The sequence below is a fragment of the Dendrobates tinctorius genome, unplaced genomic scaffold (genome assembly GCF_039654945.1).
Source record: "Dendrobates tinctorius isolate UK_male_01 unplaced genomic scaffold, ASM3965494v1 ptg000119l, whole genome shotgun sequence".
NCBI lineage: Eukaryota > Metazoa > Chordata > Amphibia > Anura > Dendrobatidae > Dendrobates > Dendrobates tinctorius.
The window spans coordinates 1,700,907-1,724,225 of NW_027361787.1; the positions used below are offsets into that span (position 1 = coordinate 1,700,907).

A 23,319-nucleotide genomic window follows, 5' to 3' on the forward strand; every position below is an offset into this window, starting at 1 on the left:
CTGTCTGCAATCCGTGAAAAACGCTATGAAAATAAGAGCCAACAGACTGACAGTGAAAAAGGCCCTGAAGACTCTAGGCTTCAAAAAGCTATGTCAGTACTCAGGAATATTCTGAAGACAGAGCAACCGGCAAAAGGAGATTCAGCTCACCCCAGCAGGGAGTGGCAGAATCCAGAAAAGCAAGGCAAACAAAAAGAAAACACAAATGCTAAAAGGCAAAGCAGAAAACTTAGCTTTAGAGGAGCAGGAATCAGACTGGTTTCCTAGAAGTCCACAGAAAAATCACCCGCAGGGCAGAAGGGCGTCGGCAGCCTTATATCCAGTCCGTGACTCCACTCAGCCAGTCATCATCATTAGACTCAGGTGCCTGATAATCAGGCTCACTACCTTCCTTCACCAGAATAGGGAGTTCACCAGACCTCAGTGACGAAGGGGAAAATGAACTCACAACAGTACCTCCCCCTTGAGGAGGGGTCACCGAACCCTCAACCACGCCACCAGGGCGATCAGGGTGAGCCCGATGAAAGGCACGCACCAATCTTTTGGCATGAATATCAGAGGCAGAGACCCAGGAATTATCCTCCTGACCATAACCCTTCCACTTAACCAAAAACTGGAGTCTCCGTCTAGCCAGACGGGAATCCAGTATTTTCTCTACCTCATATTCCATGTTACCTTCAACCAATACAGGGTCCGGAGGTGCCACCCCAGGAACAACTGGTTCAACAAACCTCTTCAACAAGGACTTATGGAACACATTATGGATTTTAAATGTGACAGGGAGAGCCAAACGAAAAGAGACCGGATTAATAATCTCCAAAATCTTGTAGGGTCCAATAAATCTAGGCTTAAACTTAGGAGAAGCCACCTTCATAGCAATATTTTTTGATGATAACCACACCATATCACCAATCTTAAACTGGGGACCAATGGTCCTATGTCGATTGGAAAACCGCTGGGCCTTTTCCTGGGAGAGAGATAACTTATCCACCACTTGGTCCCAGATTTGGTGCATTCTCTCCACCACAGTGTCAACACTTGGGCAGGCAGAAGGCTCCACCTGCCCTGAAGAAAATCGAGGATGAAACCCAAAGTAACAAAAAAAAGGTGACATCAAAGTGGCAGAACTAGCTCTATTATTTAAAGAAAATTCGGCCAAGGGCAAAAATGAAACCCAATCATCCTGATCAGCAGAAATAAAACATCTCAAATACGACTCCAAGGTCTGGTTTGTTCTCTCTGTCTGCCCATTGGTCTGAGGGTGAAAAGCAGAGGAGAAGGACAACTGAATTCCCAGTTTGGAACAGAAAGTCCTCCAAAATCTAGACACAAACTGAACTCCTCTGTCAGATACAATGTTCTCAGGAATCCCGTGCAAGCGAACCACCTGTTGCAAAAACAGGGGCACCAACTCAGAGGAAGACGGCAACTTAGGGAGTGGTACAAGATGAACCATCTTAGAGAACCTATCACAAATCACCCAAATAACAGATATTCTTTGAGAGACCGGCATATCAGAGATGAAATCCATTGAAATATGGGTCCATGGCCTCCTGGGGACCGGCAAAGGCATCAACAACCCACTAGAGCGAGAACAAGATTTAGACCAGGAGCAAGTCCCACAGGACTGCACAAAATTCCTGACATCATGAGACAAGGTGGGCCACCAAAAAGAGCGACTCACCAGATCTCTAGTACCAAAAATACCTGGATGACCAGCCAATGCAGAGCAATGAACTTCAGACATCACTCTCTTAGAATCATAGAATCGTAGAGTTGGAAGGGACCTCCTGGGCCATCTGGTCCAACCCCCTGCTCAAAGCAGGATTCGCTAAATCATCCCAGTCAGATGTCTGTCCAGCCTCTGTTTGAAGACTTCCATTGAAGGAGAACTCACCACTTCTCGTGGCAGCCTGTTCCACTCATTGATCACTCTAACTGTCAAAAAGTTTTTTCTAATATCTAATTTGTGTCTCCTCCGCTTCAGTTTCATCCCATTGCTTCTAGTCTTTCCTTGTGCAAATGAGAATAAAGTGGATCCTTCTACAATGTGACAGCCCTTTAGATATTTGTAGACAGCTATTAAGTCTCCTCTCAGTCTTCTCTTTTGCAAACTAAACATTCCCAAATCCTGCAACCTTTCCTCATAAGACAGGGTTTGCAGACCGGTCACCATTCTGGTCGCTCTTTTCTGAACTTGCTCCAGTTTGTTGATGTCTTTTTTAAAATGTGGTGCCCAAAACTGGAGACAATATTCCAGATGAGGTCTGACCAAAGAGGAGTAGAGGGAAATAATGACTTCACGTGATCTAGACTGTATGCTTCTGTTAATACATCCTAGAATTGCATTTGCCTTTTTGCTGCTGCATCACACTGTTACATAGTAACATAGTAACATAGTAACATAGTTATTAAGGTTGAAGGGAGACTTTAAGTCCATCTAGTTCAACCCATATCCTATCCTAACTTGCCCTAACATGTTGATCCAGAGGAAGGCAAAAAAAACCCATGTGGCAACAGTAGGCTTCACATTGGGGAAAAAAATTCCTTCCCGACTCCACATACGGCAATCAGACTATCTCCCTGGATCAACGCAATATTAAGGAGACTAGTGTATATACCCTGTAATATTATACTTTTCAAGAAAGGCATCCAGTCCCTTCTTAAATTTTAGTAGTGAATCACTCATTACAACATCATATGGTAGAGAGTTCCATAGTCTCACTGCTCTTACAGTAAAGAATCCGCGTCTGTGAGTATGCTTAAACCTTCTTTCCTCCAGACGTAAAGGATGCCCCCTTGTCCCCGTCACAGGTCTAAGAGTATATGTTGACTCATATTCAGTCTGTGATCTATTAGTATACCCAAGTGTTGTGAGTTCATTTTCCCCTTCACTACTGAGGCCCGAGGAACTCCCTCTTCTGGTAAATAAAGGTAGTGAGCCTGATTATCAAACACCTGAGTCTGATGATGATGACTGGCTGAGTGGAGTCACTGACTGGATATAAGGCTGCCGACGCCCTTCTGCCCTGCGGGTGATTTCTCTGTGGGATCCTTGGAGACCAGTCTGAATTCCTGCTCCTCTAAAGCTAAGTTTTCTGCTCGGCTTTTTGCATTTGTGCTTAGACTTTGTTTTGCTTTGTTTTTCTGGATTTCTGCCATTCCCTGCTGGGGTGTGCTGAATTCCTTTAGCTCTGTCTTCTGAAAATACCTGAGTGCTGATTTAGTTTTTGAAGCCTAGCTGCTTCAGGGTCTTTTTCATATCAGCTTGTTGGCTTATGTCTTTGATAGGGTTTTGGCAGATTGCAGACAGCAACCTTCCTTTCCTGTACTGTTTAGCTAGCTTGGGCCCCATCGTTTGCTCAGCCTATCTTTCTATCTGTGTGAGTGTTTTTTCATCTTGCTTCACCGTCATTATATGGTGGGGGCTGCCTTTTGCTTTGGGGTCTGCTCTGGGGCAGTTTAGATTTCCTTTTCTGTCTTTGAGCTATTTAGCGCTCCGGCTGTGATCGAGGGGTCTGGGGCATCGTGGGAGCTAGTTGTGTTGATAGGTTCAGGGGTCTGCAATCTGATAGTTACCAACTTCTCTGGTTTTCTGGACGTAGCTTCTATTTTTGTGTCTGCCTCCTACGGTGACTCAATCATAACACCCAAGTCTTTTTCACATGTGCTGTCACTTAGCCCTATTCCTCCCATTCTATATATGCTTTTTTCATTTTTATTGCCCAGATATAGTACTTTGCATTTCTCCCTGTTAAAAACCATTCTGTTAGTTGCTGCCCACTTCTCCAGTTTATTTAAATCTTTTTGAATCCTCTCTCTCTCTTCTCTAGTATTAGCTAACCCTCCTAGCTTTATGTCATCAGCAAATTTAATCAGTTTACCCTCAATTCCTTCATCTAAATCATTGATAAAGATGTTGAATAATACAGGGCCCAGGACAGAGCTCTGTGGTACCCCACTTGAGACATTCTTCCAACTGGATGTGCAGCCATTTACGACCACTCTTTGGGTCCGATCACTAAGCCAGTTATGAATCCACCTAACAGTTGCCTTGTCCATTCCATACTTAGTCATTTTTTCAATAAGGATTGTATGAGAGACTTTGTCAAATGCTTTGCTGAAGTCAAGATATACTATATCTACAGCATTTCCTTGATCCACCCAATCAGTGATACCGTCATAGAAGGAAATTAAGTTAGTCTGACATGACTTATTAGTTACAAACCCATGCTGACTCTGTTTAATCACTTCATTCTTATCCAGGTATTGACATACATGTTGTTTAATAATTTGTTCAAAGATCTTTCCTGGTATAGAAGTCAGACTCACCGGCCTATAGTTGCCTGGGTCCACCTTCTTCCCCTTTTTGAAGATAGGAACAACATTTGCTCTTCTCCAGTCTTCTGGCACTTCTCCTGTTCTCCAAGAATTTTCAAAGATTATGGAGAGGGGTTCAAAAATTTCTTCTGCTATCTCCTTAAGTACTCTGGGGTGTAATTCATCTGGACCTGGAGACTTGAATTCATTTAGGTTAGCTAAGTGTTTCCTCACTATCTTTCTGTTTATAGATATCCTGGATTCTTCTATTCCCTAATAGGACAGTGAATAACAGTTGATGTTACATTTCCTTTCTGAGAGAAAACAGATGCAAAATAGGAATTTAAAAGTTCAGCCTTCTCAACATCCTGTCTTACCATTTCATCATTTTCATCCTGTAAAAATCCTATAGCATCTTTGACTTTTCTTTTACTTTTGACATATACCCAAAATCCTTTATTATTGCTTTTGACATCTCTTGCAAGCCTCAATTCATTTTCAGCTTTAGATAATCTGATTTGTGCCCTGCAGGTTCTGCAGACAGCATTATATTCTTCTTTAGATATGCCTCTCTCTTTCCATTTTATAAACATTTTTTCTTCCTTTTTAGCATGTGCTTAAGTTCTGTGTTCATCCATCCTGGTTTCCTTAAATGCTTCCTATTCTTCCCTCTTTACGGAATTGTTAACAACTGTGCTTTGAGAATTTCATTTTTCAAGATTTCCCATCCTTCCTGGACATTTTTGTCTTTAAGGATATCCAGCCATTGGATCCCTCCAATTCTCTTTCTGAATCCCTTAAAATCTGCCTTTCTGAAATCTAACCTTGACGTCTGAGTCTTCACAGGTCTTCCGCCTCTAGTTATCCAAAATTCTAAAATAGCATGGTCGCTACCTCCTAGGGTCCCAGCCACTTTTACCTCCTCAACCATTTCCTCCCTGTTTATAAGGATTAGATCCAAGGTAGCAGTTCCCCTTGTTTTCTCCCTTACCTTTTGGAAGATAAAGTTGTCAGCAAGAGAGGATAAGAATTTCCTTGACCTGTTAGTTTTGCCTGAGAGAAATTCCCAATAAATGTCTGGATAGTTGAAATCTCCCATGACAACTATGTCATATTTTTTGGAGAACTTGTCCATTTTTTTTTTTTGGAGAACTTGGCCAGTTCTTCTTCCACTCGTCAGGAACATACAACTTTCCACTGGGACAACGCTCAGGTTTGTCCTCCTGGAACTCTTGCAGAGCAAGTCTCAAATCAGGCGAGATGGCAGAAAGAACTACCCCTTCGTCTAAGATGGTAGCAGGCTTGGTCACCACAGGAGAATCAGCAAAGAAGCTCCTAGAGAGGGCGTCTGCCTTGACATTCTTAGTTCCAGGAAGAAAAGAGACCACAAAATCAAAACGTGTAAAAAACAAGGCCCACCTAGCCTGTCTAGGGTTCAAGCGTTTAGCCGACTCTAGGTAAATCAAATTCTTGTGGTCAGTGAGGACCACAACTTGATGTTTAGCTCCCTCCAACCAATGTCTCCACTCCTCAAATGCCCATTTCATTGCCAACAGTTCCCGATTCCCCACATCATAGTTACGTTCAGATGGAGAGAACTTTCGGGAAAAGAAAGCACAGGGATTCATTTTAGATGTTACAGGATCCTTTTGGGACAAAACAGCTCCTGCACCAATCTCAGAAGCATCCACCTCTACCTGGAACGGGAGTGAGACATCAGGTTGCCGCAAAACCGGGGCGGAGGTAAATCTTCGCTTCAGCTCCTGAAAGGAAGCAACAGCCTCCGGAGACCAATTCAACACATCAGCACCCTTCTTAGTCAGATCAGTCAATGGCTTGGCAATACTAGAAAATTTAGCTATAAATTTCCGATAAAAATTAGCAAAACCCAAAAACTTCTGGAGGGCCTTCTAAGAAGTGGGCTGAACCCAATCATAAATGGCCTGTACCTTGGCCGGGTCCATTTCAATAGTTAATGGAGACAAAATAAATCCCAAAAATGAAATCCTCTGTACTCCAAAATGGCATTTCGATCCTTTGACATACAGGGACTTCTCCCTCAAGATCTGGAACACAGTCCGAATATGTTCCACATGAGAATCCCAATCCTTGGAGAAGATCAAAATATCATCCAGATAGATAATCAAAAATTTATCGACAAAGTCTCGGAAAATATCGTTCATGAAGCACTGGAAGACAGAAGGGGCATTAGTGAGCCCAAAAGGCATCACCAGGTACTCAAAATGTCCCTCCGGAGTATTAAACGCCGTCTTCCATTCATCCCCCTGCTTAATGCGGATAAGATTATAAGCCCCCCTGAGGTCAAGCTTGGTAAACCAGCAAGCACCTCTAACTCTAGAGAATAGATCCAAAATCAGGGGTAACGGATACTGATATTTAATAGTAATTTTGTTGAGGGCAGGATAATCAACACAAGGCCTTAAAGAACCATCCTTTTTGGCTACAAAAAAAAACCCGGCACCTAAGGGTGAAGAGGATGGTCTAATATGACCCTTCTCCAACGCCTCCTTAATATAGGACCACATAGCCTCGTGCTCGGGTACAGATAAATTGAAGAGCCGACCCTTGGGAAATTTACACCCCGGGCTCAGTTCAATTGCACAGTCATAACTCCTATGAGGAGGCAAGGACGCAGACTCATTCTCACTAAATACATCATAAAAGTCCGCCAAATAGTCAGGAACATCATGCGACTGAGGAGAGGTGGAAAAAACCGGAGCCTCACTACAGGCACACCGACAACCCCAACTCACCACAGACACAGATTTCCAATCCAAGACTGGATTATGAATTTGCAACCAGGGAAACCCCAGAACAACGGCATCATGCAGACCATGTAACACCAAAAATCTGCAATTTTCTTGATGGTCTGGGGCGACCCACATGACCACCTGGGTCCAAAACTGAGGTTTATTTTTCGCCAAAGGAGTAGCATCAATCCCCCTCAAAGGGATAGGCATCTGCAGAGGTGTCATCGGAAATCCACAACGTTTAGCAAAATCCAAGTCCATTAGGTTTAGCGCTGCTCCCGAATCCACAAAAGCCTTGGTGGAAAATGTGGACAGGGAGCAGATCAGAGTAATTGCCAGAAGAAACTTAGGTTGAACACCACCAACAGAAAACGTGTGTGCAAAGCGTTTCTCTCGTTTAGGACAAACAGAAATAATATGCGAGGCATCTCCACAGAAAAAACACAGCTTATTACGCCTTCTGAACTCCTGACGTTGCGCCTTAGACAAAACTCTATCACATTGCATAGGTTCAGACGTCTGTTCTACCGGTGGCAACACCTCTCGTGCAATCCTGCGTTCGCGTAAACGCCGATCAACCTGAATGGCTAATGACATAGAATCGTCCAGACCAGAGGGAACAGGAAATCCCACCATAGTATCTTTTACGGCTTCTGACAAGCCCTTCCGAAAAAGAGCAGCCAAGGCATTATCATCCCAGGTAGTAAGGACCGCCCACTTTCGGAACTTTTGACAGTACAACTCTGCAGAATCTCGACCCTGGTTCAATGCCAACAGGGTCTTTTCAGCCTGATCAATAGCATTAGGTTCGTCATACAACAACCCCAAGGCTTGAAAGAATGCGTTCACATTAGTCAGAATAGGATCATCTGGTTTCAAAGAAAACGCCCAATCCTGGGGATCGCCACGCAGCAAAGAGATGACAATTTTAACCTGCTGCGTGGAGCACCCTGACGAGTTAGGCTTCAAGGCAAAAAATAATTTACAATTATTTTTGAAATTCAAAAATTTAGACCGATCCCAAAAAATACATCAGGTGTAGGAATCTTTGGTTCAGCAGCATGTGAATGAGCAAGGTAGGCGGAAATTCCCCACACTTCCGCAGCGAGCTGCTCCACACGATCAGACAATTGCTTTATCTCCATTGAGAGAAAAAAAAAATTCCCCCTACGGCCTCAGAGATATAGAGGAAAAAATATACACCCTTTTTTTTTTTTTTTTACAATTCTTTCCTGCTATTGAGTACCCTAGGATCTGCGGTATGGCGGGTGATTCTGTTATGATAGAGTCACCGTAGGAGGCAGACACAAAAATAGAAGCTATGTCCAGAAAACCAGAGAAGTTGGCAACTATCAGATTGCAGACCCCTGAACCTATCAACACAACTAGCAGTAGCCGTGGGGGGTTCCTACGGAGCCCTAGACCCCTCGATCACAGCCGGAGAGATAAATAGCCTAAAGACAGAAAAGGAAATCTAAACTGCCCCAGAGCAGACGCCAAAGCAAAATGCAGCCCCCCACAAATAATGACGGTGAAGCAAGAAGAAAGAACACAACACAGACAGAAAGATAGACTGAGCAAAGACGGGGCCCAAGCTAACTAGATAGGAAAGGACAGGAAGGCTGCTGTCTGCAATCCGTGAAAAACCCTATGAAAGTAAGAGCCAACAGACTGACAGTGAAAAAGGCCCTGAAGACGCTAGGCTTCAAAAAGCTATGTCAGTACTCAGGAATATTCTGAAGACAGAGAAACCGGCAAAAGGAGATTCAGCTCACTCCAGCAGGAATGGCAGAATCCAGAAAAGCAAGGCAAACAAAAACAAAACACAAATGCTAAAAGGCAAAGCAGAAAACTTAGCTTTAGAGGAGCAGGAATCAGACTGGTTTCCTAGAAGTCCACAGAGAAATCACCCGCAGGGCAGAAGGGCGCCGGCAGCCTTATATCCAGTCCGTGACTCCACTCAGCCAGTCATCATCATTAGACTCAGGTGCCTGATAATCAGGCTCACTACCTTCCTTCACCAGAATAGGGAGTTCACCAGACCTCAGTGACGAAGGGGAAAATGAACTCACAACAGAGAAGCTGTATGGGAGAGTGATGCGAAGGAAGCCGTTTCTGCCAGCACGCCACAAACAGAGTCGCCTGAGGTCTGCTAAAGCACATTGGGACAAGCCAGTTACATTTTGGAAGAAGGTCCTGTGGACTGATGAAACAAAGATTGAGATGTGTGGTCATACAAAAAGGCGTTATGCATGGAGGCTAAAAAACACAGCATTCCAAGAAAAACACTTGCTATCCACAGTAAAATTTGGTGGAGGTTCCATCATGCTTTGGGGCTGTGTGGCCAATGCTGGCACTGGGAATCTTGTTAAAGTTGAGGGTCGCATGGATTCAACTCAGTATCAGCAGATTCTTGACAATAATGTGCAAGAATCAGTGACGAAGTTGAAGTTACGCAGGGGATGGATATTTCAGCAAGACAATGATCCAAAACACCGCTCCAAATCTACTCAGGCATTCATGCAGAGGAACAATTACAATGTTCTGGAATGGCCATCCCAGTCCCCAGACCTGAATATCATTGAACATCTGTGGGATGATTTGAAGCGGGCTGTCCATACTCGGTGACCATCAAACTTAGCTGAACTGGAATTGTTTTGTAAACAGGAATGGTCACAAATACCTTCATCCAGGAACTCATTAATAGATACAGGAAGCGACTAGAGGCTGTTATTTTTGCAAAAGGAGGATCTACGAAATATTAATGTCACTTTTATGTTGAGGTGCCCATACTTTTGCACCAGTCAAATTTTGTTTAAATGCAGATTGCATATTTTCTGTTAGTACAATAAACCTCATTTGAATCCAGAAATATAACTGAGTCCATCAGTTATTAGATATATGAAACTGAAATAACTGTTGCAAAAACCAAAGTTGTTATAAAGAAAAAAGGTTAACATTAACAGGGGTGCCCAAACTTTAACATGACTGTATACAGCAAAATCACAGGGTTCTGAGACTGAAGCTGGGGGTATATAGGTGTATACAGTGTGCACAGGGGTCTGCGACCAAAGCTGGGGGTATACAGTGTACACAGAGGGGTCCACACAAACACAGCTCCGCTCCGTACACCTCGTACACACACGGCTCCGCTCCGCACACCTCGTACACACACGGCTCCGCTCCGCACACCTCGTACACACAGGGCTCCGCTCCGTACACCTCGTACACACACGGCTCCGCTCCGTACACCTCGTACACACAGGGCTCCGCTCCGTACACCTCGTACACACACAGCTCCGCTCCGTACACCTCATACACACACGGCTCTGCTCCGTACACCTCGTACACACAGGGCTCCGCTCCATACACCTCGTACACACAGGGCTCCGCTCCATACACCTCGTACACACAGGGCTCCGCTCCGTACACCTCGTACACACACGGCTCCGCTCCGTGCACCTCGTACACACACGGCTCCGCTCCGTACACCTCGTACACACACGGCTCCTCTCCGTACACCTCGTACACACAGGGCTCCGCTCCGTACACCTCGTACACACACGGCTCCTCTCCGTACACCTCTTACACACAGGGCTCCACTCCGTACACCTCGTACACACACGGCTCCGCTCCGTGCACCTCGTACACACGCGGCTCCGCACCGTACACCTCGTACACACACGGCTCCTCTCCGTACACCTCGTACACACACGGCTCCGCTCCGTGCACCTCGTACACACGCGGCTCCGCACCGTACACCTCGTACACACACGGCTCCTCTCCGTACACCTCGTACACACACGGCTCCTCTCCGTACACCTCGTAGACACACGGCTCCGCTCCGTACACCTCGTACACACAGGGCTCCGCTCCATACACCTCGTACACACAGGGCTCCGCTCCATACACCTCGTACACACAGGGCTCCGCTCCGTACACCTCGTACACACACGGCTCCGCTCCGTGCACCTCGTACACACACGGCTCCGCTCCGTACACCTCGTACACACACGGCTCCTCTCCGTACACCTCGTACACACAGGGCTCCGCTCCGTACACCTCGTACACACACGGCTCCTCTCCGTACACCTCTTACACACAGGGCTCCACTCCGTACACCTCGTACACACACGGCTCCGCTCCGTGCACCTCGTACACACGCGGCTCCGCACCGTACACCTCGTACACACACGGCTCCTCTCCGTACACCTCGTACACACACGGCTCCGCTCCGTGCACCTCGTACACACGCGGCTCCGCACCGTACACCTCGTACACACACGGCTCCTCTCCGTACACCTCGTACACACACAGCTCCGCTCCGTACACCTCGTACACACACGGCTCCTCTCCGTACACCTCGTACACACGCGGCTCCGCTCCGTACACCTCGCACACACGCGGCTCCTCTCCGTACACCTCGCACACACGCGGCTCCGCTCCGTACACCTCGTACACACGCGGCTCCGCTCCGTACACCTCGTACACACACGGCTCCTCTCCGTACACCTCGTACACACACGGCTCCTCTCCGTACACCTCGTAGACACACGGCTCCGCTCCGTACACCTCGTACACACACGGCTCCGCTCCGTACACCTCGCACACACACGGCTCCTCTCCGTACACCTCGCACACACGCGGCTCCGCTCCGTACATCTCGTACACACGCTGCTCCGCTCCGTACACCTCGTACACACACGGCTCCTCTCCGTACACCTCTTACACACAGGCCTCCGCTCCGTACACCTCGTACACACACGGCTCCGCTCCGTACACCTCGTACACACACGGCTCCGCTCCGTACACCTCGCACACACGCGGCTCCTCTCCGTACACCTCGCACACACGCGGCTCCGCTCCGTACATCTCGTACACACGCGGCTCCGCTCCGTACACCTCGTACACACACGGCTCCTCTCCGTACATCTCGTACACACACGGCTCCTCTCCGAACACCTCGTACACACACGGCTCCTCTCCGTACACCTCGTACACACACGGCTCCTCTCCGAACACCTCGCACACACGCGGCTCCTCTCCGTACACCTCGCACACACGCGGCTCCTCTCCGTACACCTCGTACACACACGGCTCCTCTCCGTACATCTCGTACACACACGGCTCCTCTCCGAACACCTCGTACACACACGGCTCCTCTCCGTACATCTCGTACACACACGGCTCCTCTCCGAACACCTCGTACACACACGGCTCCGCTCCGTACACCTCGCACACACACGGCTCCTCTCCGAACACCTCGCACACACGCGGCTCCTCTCCGTACACCTCGCACACACGCGGCTCCTCTCCGTACACCTCGTACACACACGGCTCCTCTCCGTACATCTCGTACACACACGGCTCCTCTCCGAACACCTCGTACACACACGGCTCCTCTCCGTACATCTCGTACACACACGGCTCCTCTCCGAACACCTCGTACACACACGGCTCCTCTCCGTACATCTCGTACACACACGGCTCCTCTCCGAACACCTCGCACACACGCGGCTCCTCTCCGTACATCTCGTACACACGCGGCTCCTCTCCGTACACACACGGTTCCTCTCCGTACATCTCGTACACACACGGCTCCTCTCCGAACACCTCGTACACACACGGCTCCTCTCCGTACATCTCGTACACACACGGCTCCTCTCCGTACACCTCGTACACACACGGCTCCTCTCCGTACATCTCGTACACACACGGCTCCTCTCCGAACACCTCGTACACACACGGCTCCTCTCCGTACACCTCGTACACACACGGCTCCTCTCCGTACACCTCGTACACACACGGCTCCTCTCCGTACACCTCGTACACACACGGCTCCTCTCCGTACACCTCGTACACACACGGCTCCTCTCCGTACATCTCGTACACACACGGCTCCTCTCCGAACACCTCGTACACACACGGCTCCTCTCCGTACACCTCGTACACACACGGCTCCTCTCCGTACACCTCGTACACACGCGGCTCCTCTCCGAACACCTCGCACACACGCGGCTCCTCTCCGTACATCTCGTACACACGCGGCTCCTCTCCGTACACCTCGTACACACACGGCTCCTCTCCGTACATCTCGTACACACACGGCTCCTCTCCGAACACCTCGTACACACACGGCTCCTCTCCGTACATCTCGTACACACACGGCTCCTCTCCGAACACCTCGTACACACACGGCTCCTCTCCGTACACCTCGCACACACGCGGCTCCTCTCCGTACACCTCGCACACACGCGGCTCCGCTCCGTACATCTCGTACACACGCGGCTCCACTCCGTACACCTCGCACACACGCGGCTCCGCTCCGTACATCTCGTACACACACGGCTCCTCTCCGAACACCTCGTACACACACGGCTTCGCTCCGTACACCTCGTACACACACGGCTCAGCTCCGTACAGCTCGTACACACGCGGCTCCGCTCCGTACACCTCGTACACACACGGCTCCGCTCCGTACACCTCGTACACACACGGCTCCTCTCCGTACACCTCGTACACACACGGCTCCTCTCCGTACACCTCGTACACACACGGCTCCGCTCCGTACACCTCGTACACACACGGCTCCGCTCCGTACACCTCGTACACACACGGCTCCGCTCCGTACACCTCATACACACACGGCTCTGCTCCGTACACCTCGTACACACACGGCTCCGCTCCGTACACCTCGTACACACACGGCTCCGCTCCGTACACCTTGTACACACGGGGCTCCGCTCCGTACACCTCGTTCACACACGAGCCTGCTCTGTACATCCCGTACACTCACAGCTCTGCTACATCCACCCTGTAAACCCCTCCTGACCCCACACATAAACTTCCCCTCATCCAGCACCATGACAACCAGCACAGCAGAGTCCTGCACACACTGAGGCCCCTGATCATGTGACCCCTGACTCCTCCCCTCCTGTGACCTCATCACAGGTCCTGTGCGCACAGAGCAGCTGTAGAAATCTCCGGCCTCGGGGGTCTCACCAGACTTCGCTCTTTTCTTGCAGGGGCCGCAGTGGATTTCATCCTGGATCCATAGAGCTGAATAGAGGAGCGATGTTCCTTCACTCTGATGGGAATTGATGGTGACGTTGATGAGTCTATGAGGAACGTGTTCAGCTGCCGACTCCGAGGAGGAAACTGCTTGTTGTCTGTGGCCTAAATATATAGGTTTTATTAGTAGATGTCAGGGAAGAAAACTAAACCCTGTAAGATAATAAATCTCCTCATATGTTTCCCTTATTATCTCCAGTAATTGTATTATTACACAGGATTCTTATGATGTTACATCGGATCATCTTCTCATTCAGGTCTCTACAATATCGGATCCTCTCAGTGAAGATCTTCTACAGAAGAGAATTTTCCTGATTTACCCATCAAGGATGGATATGGACAGAGACAAGATGGCGGAGAGGATGTTACACCTCACCCTAGAGATCCTCTTCCGTCTCACTGGAGAGGTGAGAGACTCTGATGACGTCACATTACATCATTCTTATCTATGGGAATAACAGATGGACAGAACTGGAGAGGTGAGGACTCTGGAAATGTCTGTAGTGAGATTTATTAATGTGTCTCTCCATTACCAGGATTACACAGTGGTGAAGAAGACCTCTAGTGATCGCTGTCAGGACCCTGTGTCTGAGGGATGGGGAAGACTCCTGAGCCCAATCACGGGGCCTCCACCTCACCCCCTGATCCATGAGGACATCAATGACCAGAAGATCCTAGAACTCATCTACAAGATGATTGAGCTGCTGACTGGAGAGGTGACACTGCTGGGAATGCTGGGACATTATACAGTAACGCTATGAAGGGATCGGGGGATGACGGTATCATTGTATGTGTCAGGTTCCTATAAGGTGTCAGGATGTCGCTGTCTATTTCTCCATGGAGGAGTGGGAGTATTTAGAAGGACACAGAGATCAGTACAAGAACGTCATAATGGAGGTTCCCCAGCCCCTCACATCACCAGGTAATAGACAGGACTAAATACACACGGCCTATAGTTATCTGTAAGTAGAGAATGAATTCAGTCCCTGTATGTGTTTCCTCCAGATCTATCCAGTAAGAGGACAACACCAGAGAGATGTCCCCGTCCTCTTCTTCCACAGGACTGTAACCAAGAAGATCCCAGTGCTCCTCAGGATCATCAGGTAGATGGAGAGAAGGTGTCAGGAGATCTCCCCTATGATGTGTAGACAGCTGTGAAGGTCTTGTGCTCAGTCTTGTTTTATCCACCAGTATTATATGTTTTATACTTGTGTAATGAGAACGGTGGAGATGGCAGGATTAGAGCTGATCATAGATGGGACTTCTCCATCTGTCGGTGACTTTTACAATATTTTTTTCAGGGTGAAGATCTGACCCATATTAATACTACAGAGACATATGTGAGAGAAGATGAGTGGTGTAAAGAGGAGATTCCCACATATGACTACCCAGGTGAGTAGTAACCACTGAATGCAGAGAAGTCACAGATTCCTCTCAGTCACCGGCTGTGGCTGCTTTATCGGTGGTGTAGTCCGGCCGTATTACCATGTTCACCATTTTCCCTCTAGACCACAACATTCTCCTCCACCCAAAACTCTTCAAATTTCTTTGGGCATTGAAAGCCCTTTTCTATAGAACTTACAACCTGGAGGATCCACCTACCCCCTGGGATTAGTGTGAGGGTGATCCCTTAAAGCGAGATCTATATGATTGCTTGTACCTGACCCAATATAGGCCAAGTGCGCGCTTAAAGGGTCACACTGAACGCAAAGTTAGGCCGGGATCACACTACTGTTGTGATGCAAGAAACTTGCACGAGTCTCTCGCATCAACACCCGTCACTGCTGCCGCTCATCGAGACTGGAGCTGCGGCTGCATAGAAATCCTAAAGTTTATTCTCCAGACAAAGAGACAGGAATTAGACAGGTAATGGCCAGAGCCTTCTAAACTATAAAGCCAAATGACAGCGTACGTAGAATGTGCTGACAAGATAGAAAATCACTTGAAGAAAAATCTTATGCTGGGCCTGTAAGAGAAAGCGGAGGGTAATGATGCTGTTGGCTTCCTAGATCCCTGAGATCTTATCGGATGAATCTTCTCTCCCTTCTGTGCTGCTGAATGTCTCATGGTTCCTAGGGATGAGCGAGTATACTCATTATACTCGGCGAGTAATGCGGTACTCGAATCCTGGCGAGTATTTCACAACTCTCCTCTCTAAGCTGTGCGTGGCTGATGGCTGTAATATACATTTATTCCCGCCTGCAGGAGATGTGTTGGCTCCAGCCCTGGTGTCATGGAGTCACTCCACATCATAAATTACATTGTTTCTGATCCTAAGGAATTCAGATTACTGCACAATCTCTCCTGAAATGGGGAGCAATATTATTTTCTCTAATCTTCTGCTCAGGATTCATAGTAGCTCCAATGCTCCACCATAAATGAGGGCAACTCTGGTTTACTGTTGTGTAATCTGTATTTGTAGTTTTCAGTAATGAGATTCTCGTGCTCTGAGGCATGGCTGTGGGCGGGGCTTTATGTGTTGCGCTGATTACATATTCATCTGTATTGGCTTATGACAGGTCGCTGACCCCTCACTGACCTGCCCCCCATTATTACATAATGCATATAATAGCATTGATATTATTGTTGATAATGCCTATAATATTGTGGCTATTGTGAGGCTTAGAAAAAAAATTACATCCAGCAAAATGACACCAGCGGCGCCTGTCCAGTAGCCTCTGTCTCTTACTTATAGATGCTACTGCGCAGGCGCCGCCATCACCGGTGACATTTTGCTGGTTGGCACTATCTTCTCTGCTTTCCATATCCCAAGGATTGCCTTGCTCATCGCCCTATAACACCCTCACATGGAATCTGGACTTACACAGGGACCCCTAGGCTTGGACCATGGTGTTACCTGCTATTCTGTGGTGTTAGATGGTAAGAAGAATAGTCAGGTAGCTGGGTCAGAACCAGAAGAACAGAAGAGCAGATTACTCCAGCTGGACAGCAGGAACAGATCCCAGATGAGATTGGACACACCATATGCTGAAGCCCTAATATAACTAAATGACAGAAAACCAGAATAGTAGAAATCCCCATAAAGTGATTCCATGTTATTAATTAATTCACTGAGGGTTATAATCTATACACACGGGGTCAAAATTGTTGCTACCCCTCGTTTAATGACAGAAAAACCCACAATGGTCACAGAAATAACTTGAATCTGACAAAAGTAATAATAAATAATAAATCTGTGAAAATGAACAATGAAAGTCAGACATTGCTTTCCAACCATGCTTCCACAGAATTAAAAAATAAATAAAACTCATGAAATAGGCCTGGACAGAAATGATGGAACCCCTGAAAATAATGTAACAAAAGGGACATGTTAAATCGCGATGTGTCCACTAATTATCATCACAGGTGTCTACAATCCTGGAATCAGTGAGTGGCCTGTATAGAGGCTACAGATACTCACTGTACTGTTTGGTGACATAGTGTGAATCACACTCAACAAGGACCAGAGGAAGCGAAGAAGAGAGATGTCCCAGGAGATTAGAAAGAAAATTATAGACAAACATGTTACAGGTAAAAGTTATAAGACCATCTCCAAGCAGCTTGATGTTCCTGTGACTACAGTTGCACATATTATTCAGGAATGTAAGATCCATAAGACTGTAGCCAACCTCCCTGGACGTGGCCACAGGAGGAAAATTCATGGCAAATCAAAGAGATGGATAATACGAATGGTAACAAAAGAGCCCAGAAAAACTTCTAAACAAAAGGTGAACTTCAAGCTCAAGGAACATCAGTGTCAGATCCCACCATCACAAAAATTTTCCTTTAGACCTAATTTTTTTTTACTTTCGCAAGGGTAATAGGAGAAAATGGACTATACATTTTGTTTTGCAATTTCTCCTGAGCATGCCGATACCCCATATGTGGGGGAAATCTACTGTTTGGGCACACAGCAGGGTTCGGAAGGGAAGGAGCGCCATTTGACTTTTTGAATGTAAAATATGCTGGAATAATTAGCGGTTGCCATGTCACGTTTCGAGAGCCCCTCATCTGCCTAAACAGTGTAAACCACCAACAAGTGACACCATTTTGGAAACTAGACCCCTTAGGGAACTTATCCAGATGTGTATTGAGCACCTTGAACCCACAGATGTTTCACAGAAGTTTATAATGTAGAGCCGTGGAAATAAAAAAAAATACAATTTTTCACAAATCTTTTTAGCTCCATATTTTGCATTTTCATAAGGGTAACAGGAGAGATTGCTCCATGCAATTTCTCCTGAGCTCGCCGATACCCCATATGTGGGAGAATACTACTGTTTGGGCGCATGGCAGAGCTTAGAGGGGAAGGAGCGCCATATTGGAGAGCAGATTTTGCTGGAATTGTTTGTGGCTGACATGTCACATTGTCAGAGACACTGACGTGTCTAAACAGTGGAAATCCGACCCCATTTTGGAAACTAAACCCCTCCCCAAGGAACTTATTTAGACATGAGGTGGGCACTTTGAACCCCCAAGTGCTTCACAGAAGCTAATTACATAGAGCCGTGAAAATAAAAAAACATTTTTTCCACAAAAAAATGAACTTTTCGCCCTCAATTGTTTTTTCCAACGGCTAACAGGAGAAATTGGACCCCAAAAGTTGTTTTGCAATTTGTCCTGAGTATTCTGACACCCCATATGTGGGGGTAATCGACTGTTTGGGCGCATGGCAGAGCTCCAAAGGGAAGGAGTGTCGTATTGGAGAGCAGATTTTGCTGGAATTGTTTGTGGGTGACATGTCACGTTGTCAGAGCCCCTGAGGTGCTAGAACTGCATGAGCTCCAAAAGTGACTGCATTTTACCAAATACTTCCCTGAATGAATTCTTCCAGTGGTGCAGTGAGCATACTGACACCACAGCTGTTCCATAGAAAATTATACCATTAGGCAGTGAAGAAGAAATAATTACATTTTTACCACTAAAATGTTGTTTTATCCCCAGATTTTACATTTACATTGGAAAATAGGTAGATAGGTAAATGATCCCTACACCCATAGATGAATTCTCAGAGGGGTGTCATTTCCAAAATGGGGTCACTTCAGGGGGGGATTCTGCTGTTGTGGCACTTTGGAGAGCCGCTAAGTGCCAGAACTACAGAATCCCCCCTGAAGTGACCCCATTTTGGAAATGACACCCCTCTGGGAATTCATCTATGGGTATAGTGACCATTTTCACTGCATGGATGATTTCCAGAAACACGTAGTGGAAGTTTTAGAGCAAAAATTGCAAAAATGTCATTGTAATGTCCAATATATTGTGTCCAGCTTGTGTCTCTGGAGACCTCCCCCACCTACCCCCGGAAATTGTTAAGTCAGCTCTACTCAAATGTGTCTGTCACTAAATAAACCAAATGCTTGAATGTCAAAACAGTTCAAAAACGTGGTTCTGTGTGGAAGTTTGTAAAGCTGTCATGGAGGCATAAGGCTGGCAGTGATGGGCATTGTGGGTAATAATAGCGGGGATCATGCCTCATTCCTCTCTAGGAACATACACGACATCTTCTCTGGGGGTTCTTTCTTGTTTCAGTTACTGGGATGAGTGCAATAAAATGTCGCTCAGTGAGTCTTCTAACATCTTCACATTATAAAGGATTGGCGGGGACAACATTGTCAAAAACAAGATTTTCAGTGACCTTTTCCTGATAATCAAGGAAAGTATCTGCATTTCCGGCTTTTTTGTATAACACAAAAGAATTATATGTGGCCACCTGAAACAAATACATGACTAACTTTTTATACCAGATATATGATTTTCTTGATACCTGGTATGGCTGTAGAACCTGATCTGCAAGGTCAACCCCCCCATATATTTGTTGTAGTCAATGACTAAAAACAGGTTTTGGAGTAGTGGATCCCTGTTGGTCTGCAGTGGCCCTTGTGGCATCTGAGTGGATTGAGCTCAGGATAAAAATATCTTTTTTATCCTTATACTTAAGGACAAGCAGCTCTCCATTGTGTAAAGCCCCTGACTGCCCCTTTCAGAACTTTTTGCTGACCAATGATTCTGGAAACCCCTGATGTTTTTTTCGAATGGTCCCAGAAGCCCCTATGTTATGTTCAACCAGACTTTTAAATAGAGGTATGCTGGTGTAGTAGTTGTCAACATACAGATTGCAGCCTTTTTGTAAAAATGGAGTTATCGGCTCCCAAACGATTTTTCCAGATGTCCCCAGATAAGTAGGGCATCCTGGTGGGTGTAGTTGGCTATCTTTCCCCTCATAAATGTGTAAAGCTGATGTGTATCTGATTGAACGCTCGCACATTTTATAGAGCTTTATTCCGAACCTTGCCCTCTTAGAAGGAATAAATGGCTTGAGGTGCAGTCTTCCTTTGAATTTTACAAGGGACTCATCAATGGAAATGTTTTCTGTTGGGGTGTAAAGCTTTAAGAACTTTTCTGTCAAGTCTTCGATGATGGGTCTGATTTTGAATAGTCTGTCATGTTCTGGGACATTTCTGGGCAGGCATTGACTATTGTCGTTAAAATGCCAAAATCTCATGAGCATCTCATAACAGGTGCTAGGAAGAACGGCAGAAATCATAGCGGTGGCTTGAACAGGCGGTTGGACCAATAAGACCAAATGCTCATTTTTTTTAACAAGCCTCATAATGAATGTAAGTCCTAAAAATGTTTTCATTTCTAGGACATTAGTTGGTGTCCATAAATTTGACCTAGCATAATAGGATCGTGGATTCTGGCTGATGAATTGGGACGCATATAAATTTGTAGGACAATATGCTCTAGCAAGCTATCTGTCAGAAACAAATTAAAAAAATTAATTGGTGCAAAATTTTCCTCCTCCACATTTATACCAGGAATGGCATTAAAATTAGGGATGAATGGAGTAGTCGAATCCGAAGCCTCCCATCTGGGAAATGCTACATCAAGAGGCAAAGCCCCTTGGACATTGGTGTGCGCCAATTCTCGAGCACTAGGGACAGCGCTAGTACTGGGCATTGTTCCCTGAGTTGGAGACATTTCTCCAGAAGCGCTATTTGTCCTTCTTGTTGTACTGGTCCTTGTGTGTGAGGATGGACCAGAATCACTGCTCATTTCTGAGCTATCACTGTCGCTGCTACTAAAGCCCTCGAAATCCTCATCGCCATCTGACACTGCACTTTCTTCACTGTCAGAACATAAAAGTGCATAAGCCTCCTCTGTACTATAAAACTTAAGGGCCATTTTATTCGTTTTTTGTTTTTTTTTCGGAAAAAGAAAACTCTGACGTGACTGACGGGACCCAATTATTGGGGAGACAATTGAGAAAAGCCTAATTCTTTAGCCTAACACTAACCCTAACTATAGCATTAACTGTAACCTGCCTTATCTGTTTTTCCATTGACAGATGATGGACCTGAGTGGGGACTTGTTTTTTGTGAGATGAGAATTGGTATTATTTTCGCCTACATAACATTGATTGGTTTCTTTTTATTCGATATTTGGGAGGCAGAATGAACAAACAGTTGAACACCGCACACTACTGGCTCATCCAACAAGGTTTTCTATTAGACTGTGAACTGTCATTGTTTTGGTAAATAAAGTTTTTTACATAGTTTGCCATTTTTATGGACAGTTTAAGTAGAAATGTTCAAAAATATAAAACTCAAGGATATTTTATTAATAAATAATTGTTTTTTATCTTAGCAGATGACCGTACCAGGAGATCAGAGGGACAGCTGACATCTTCAATTTTTAAATCTGATGATCTTGAGATCCTACAAGATACAACAGAAGTGATTGCCATTACTCCAGATATACCATCATCCATTCACAGCAAAGATCTGTCATCTGATTATATGAAACAGGTCCCACCTTCTGATTCATTACTGACTACTAAGGAAAATCAAAGTCACAAAAGAGGCATTATAAAACAAACTGCTCCTAAAGCAAAGAAGTCATTTTCCTGTTCAGAATGTGGGAAATGTTTTAAACAGAAATGGAATCTTGATATACACCAAAGAACTCACACAGGAGTGAAGCCTTTTTCCTGTTCAGAATGTGGGAAATGTTTTAACCAGAAAGGGAATCTTGATATACACCAAAGAACTCACACAGGAAAGAAGTCATTTTCATGTTCAGAATGTGGGAAATGTTTTAACAAGAAATCACATTTTGTAACACACCAGAGAACTCACACAGGAGAGAAGCCTTTTTCCTGTTCAGAATGTGGGAAATGTTTTAACCAGAAAGGGTGTCTTAATGAACATCATAGAACTCACACAGGGGAGAAGCCTTTTTCATGTTCAGAATGTGGCAAATGTTTTACTCAGAATTCACATCTTGTTAGACATGAGAGAATTCACCCAGGAGAGAGGCCATATTCATGTTCAAAATGTGGGAAATGTTTTAAATGGAAAATAGATCTTGATCACCATCAAATAACCCACACAGGGAAGCTTTTTTCCTGTTCAGAATGTGGGAAATGTTTTAACCATAAAGGGAATTTTGTTACTCACCAAAGAACGCACACAGGGGAGAAGCCTTTTTCATGTTCAGAATGTGGGAAATGTTTTAACCGGAAAGCGCTTCTTGTTAGACATCAGAGCAGTCACACAGGGGAGAAGCCGTTTTCATTTTCTTAATGTGGGAAATATTTTACTTGGAAATCAACTGTTAATAAACATCAGAGATGTCACATAGTGGGAAGCCTTTTTATGTTCATAGTGTTGGAATAGTTTTAACCAAAACTGAATCTTTTTAAATGGGTTGTCTCTTGTCATTCCTCATGTTTGCTGACAAAAAGATAAAACTAAACTTTATTAATTCCAAATGTAAAACTATACCCATAATTCACCCCTTGAAGGTTAGTCAATAGGTGACTAATAGAAAAAACATGTGCCCCACAGTTCAGTATATAGTGTGAGGTGACGTATAGACAGTCACTGTCCAAGCCTCTTATTTCTGCAGGCTTCATCGTCCTCACCAAAGGCGTCTTCAGGAGACTATATAATATTGACCTATATTCAAGCGAGACTAGACAAATAAACCTAAAATCATGTATCATGTTATCCGAAACAGTCAGAAAACCAGCCACATATTGGCAGATCCCAGACCTCAGACTATATACTGTGTAAGTTTATAAGCCCCTCCAGTGTCAGGAATTTTAAAAAAGACATCAACAAACTGGAGCAAGTTCAGAAAAGAGCGACCAGAA

General features: G+C 45.8%; 1 protein-coding gene across 1 annotated transcript in view; it reads left to right on the forward strand.

Moving 5' to 3' along the window:
• Nucleotides 1-22,800, forward strand: part of LOC141101542 (uncharacterized) — a 41,292-nt gene extending 18,492 nt beyond the window's left edge. Inside the window, exons 2-6 of the mRNA XM_073590666.1 lie at nucleotides 14,699-14,878; nucleotides 14,961-15,084; nucleotides 15,168-15,265; nucleotides 15,464-15,554; nucleotides 21,813-22,800. Of these exons, the coding sequence (XP_073446767.1) occupies nucleotides 14,699-14,878; nucleotides 14,961-15,084; nucleotides 15,168-15,265; nucleotides 15,464-15,554; nucleotides 21,813-22,747 (1,428 nt within the window). The 3' untranslated portion in view covers nucleotides 22,748-22,800. The remainder of the gene's footprint in view (nucleotides 1-14,698; nucleotides 14,879-14,960; nucleotides 15,085-15,167; nucleotides 15,266-15,463; nucleotides 15,555-21,812) is intronic.
• Nucleotides 22,801-23,319: the final 519 nt, after the last annotated feature.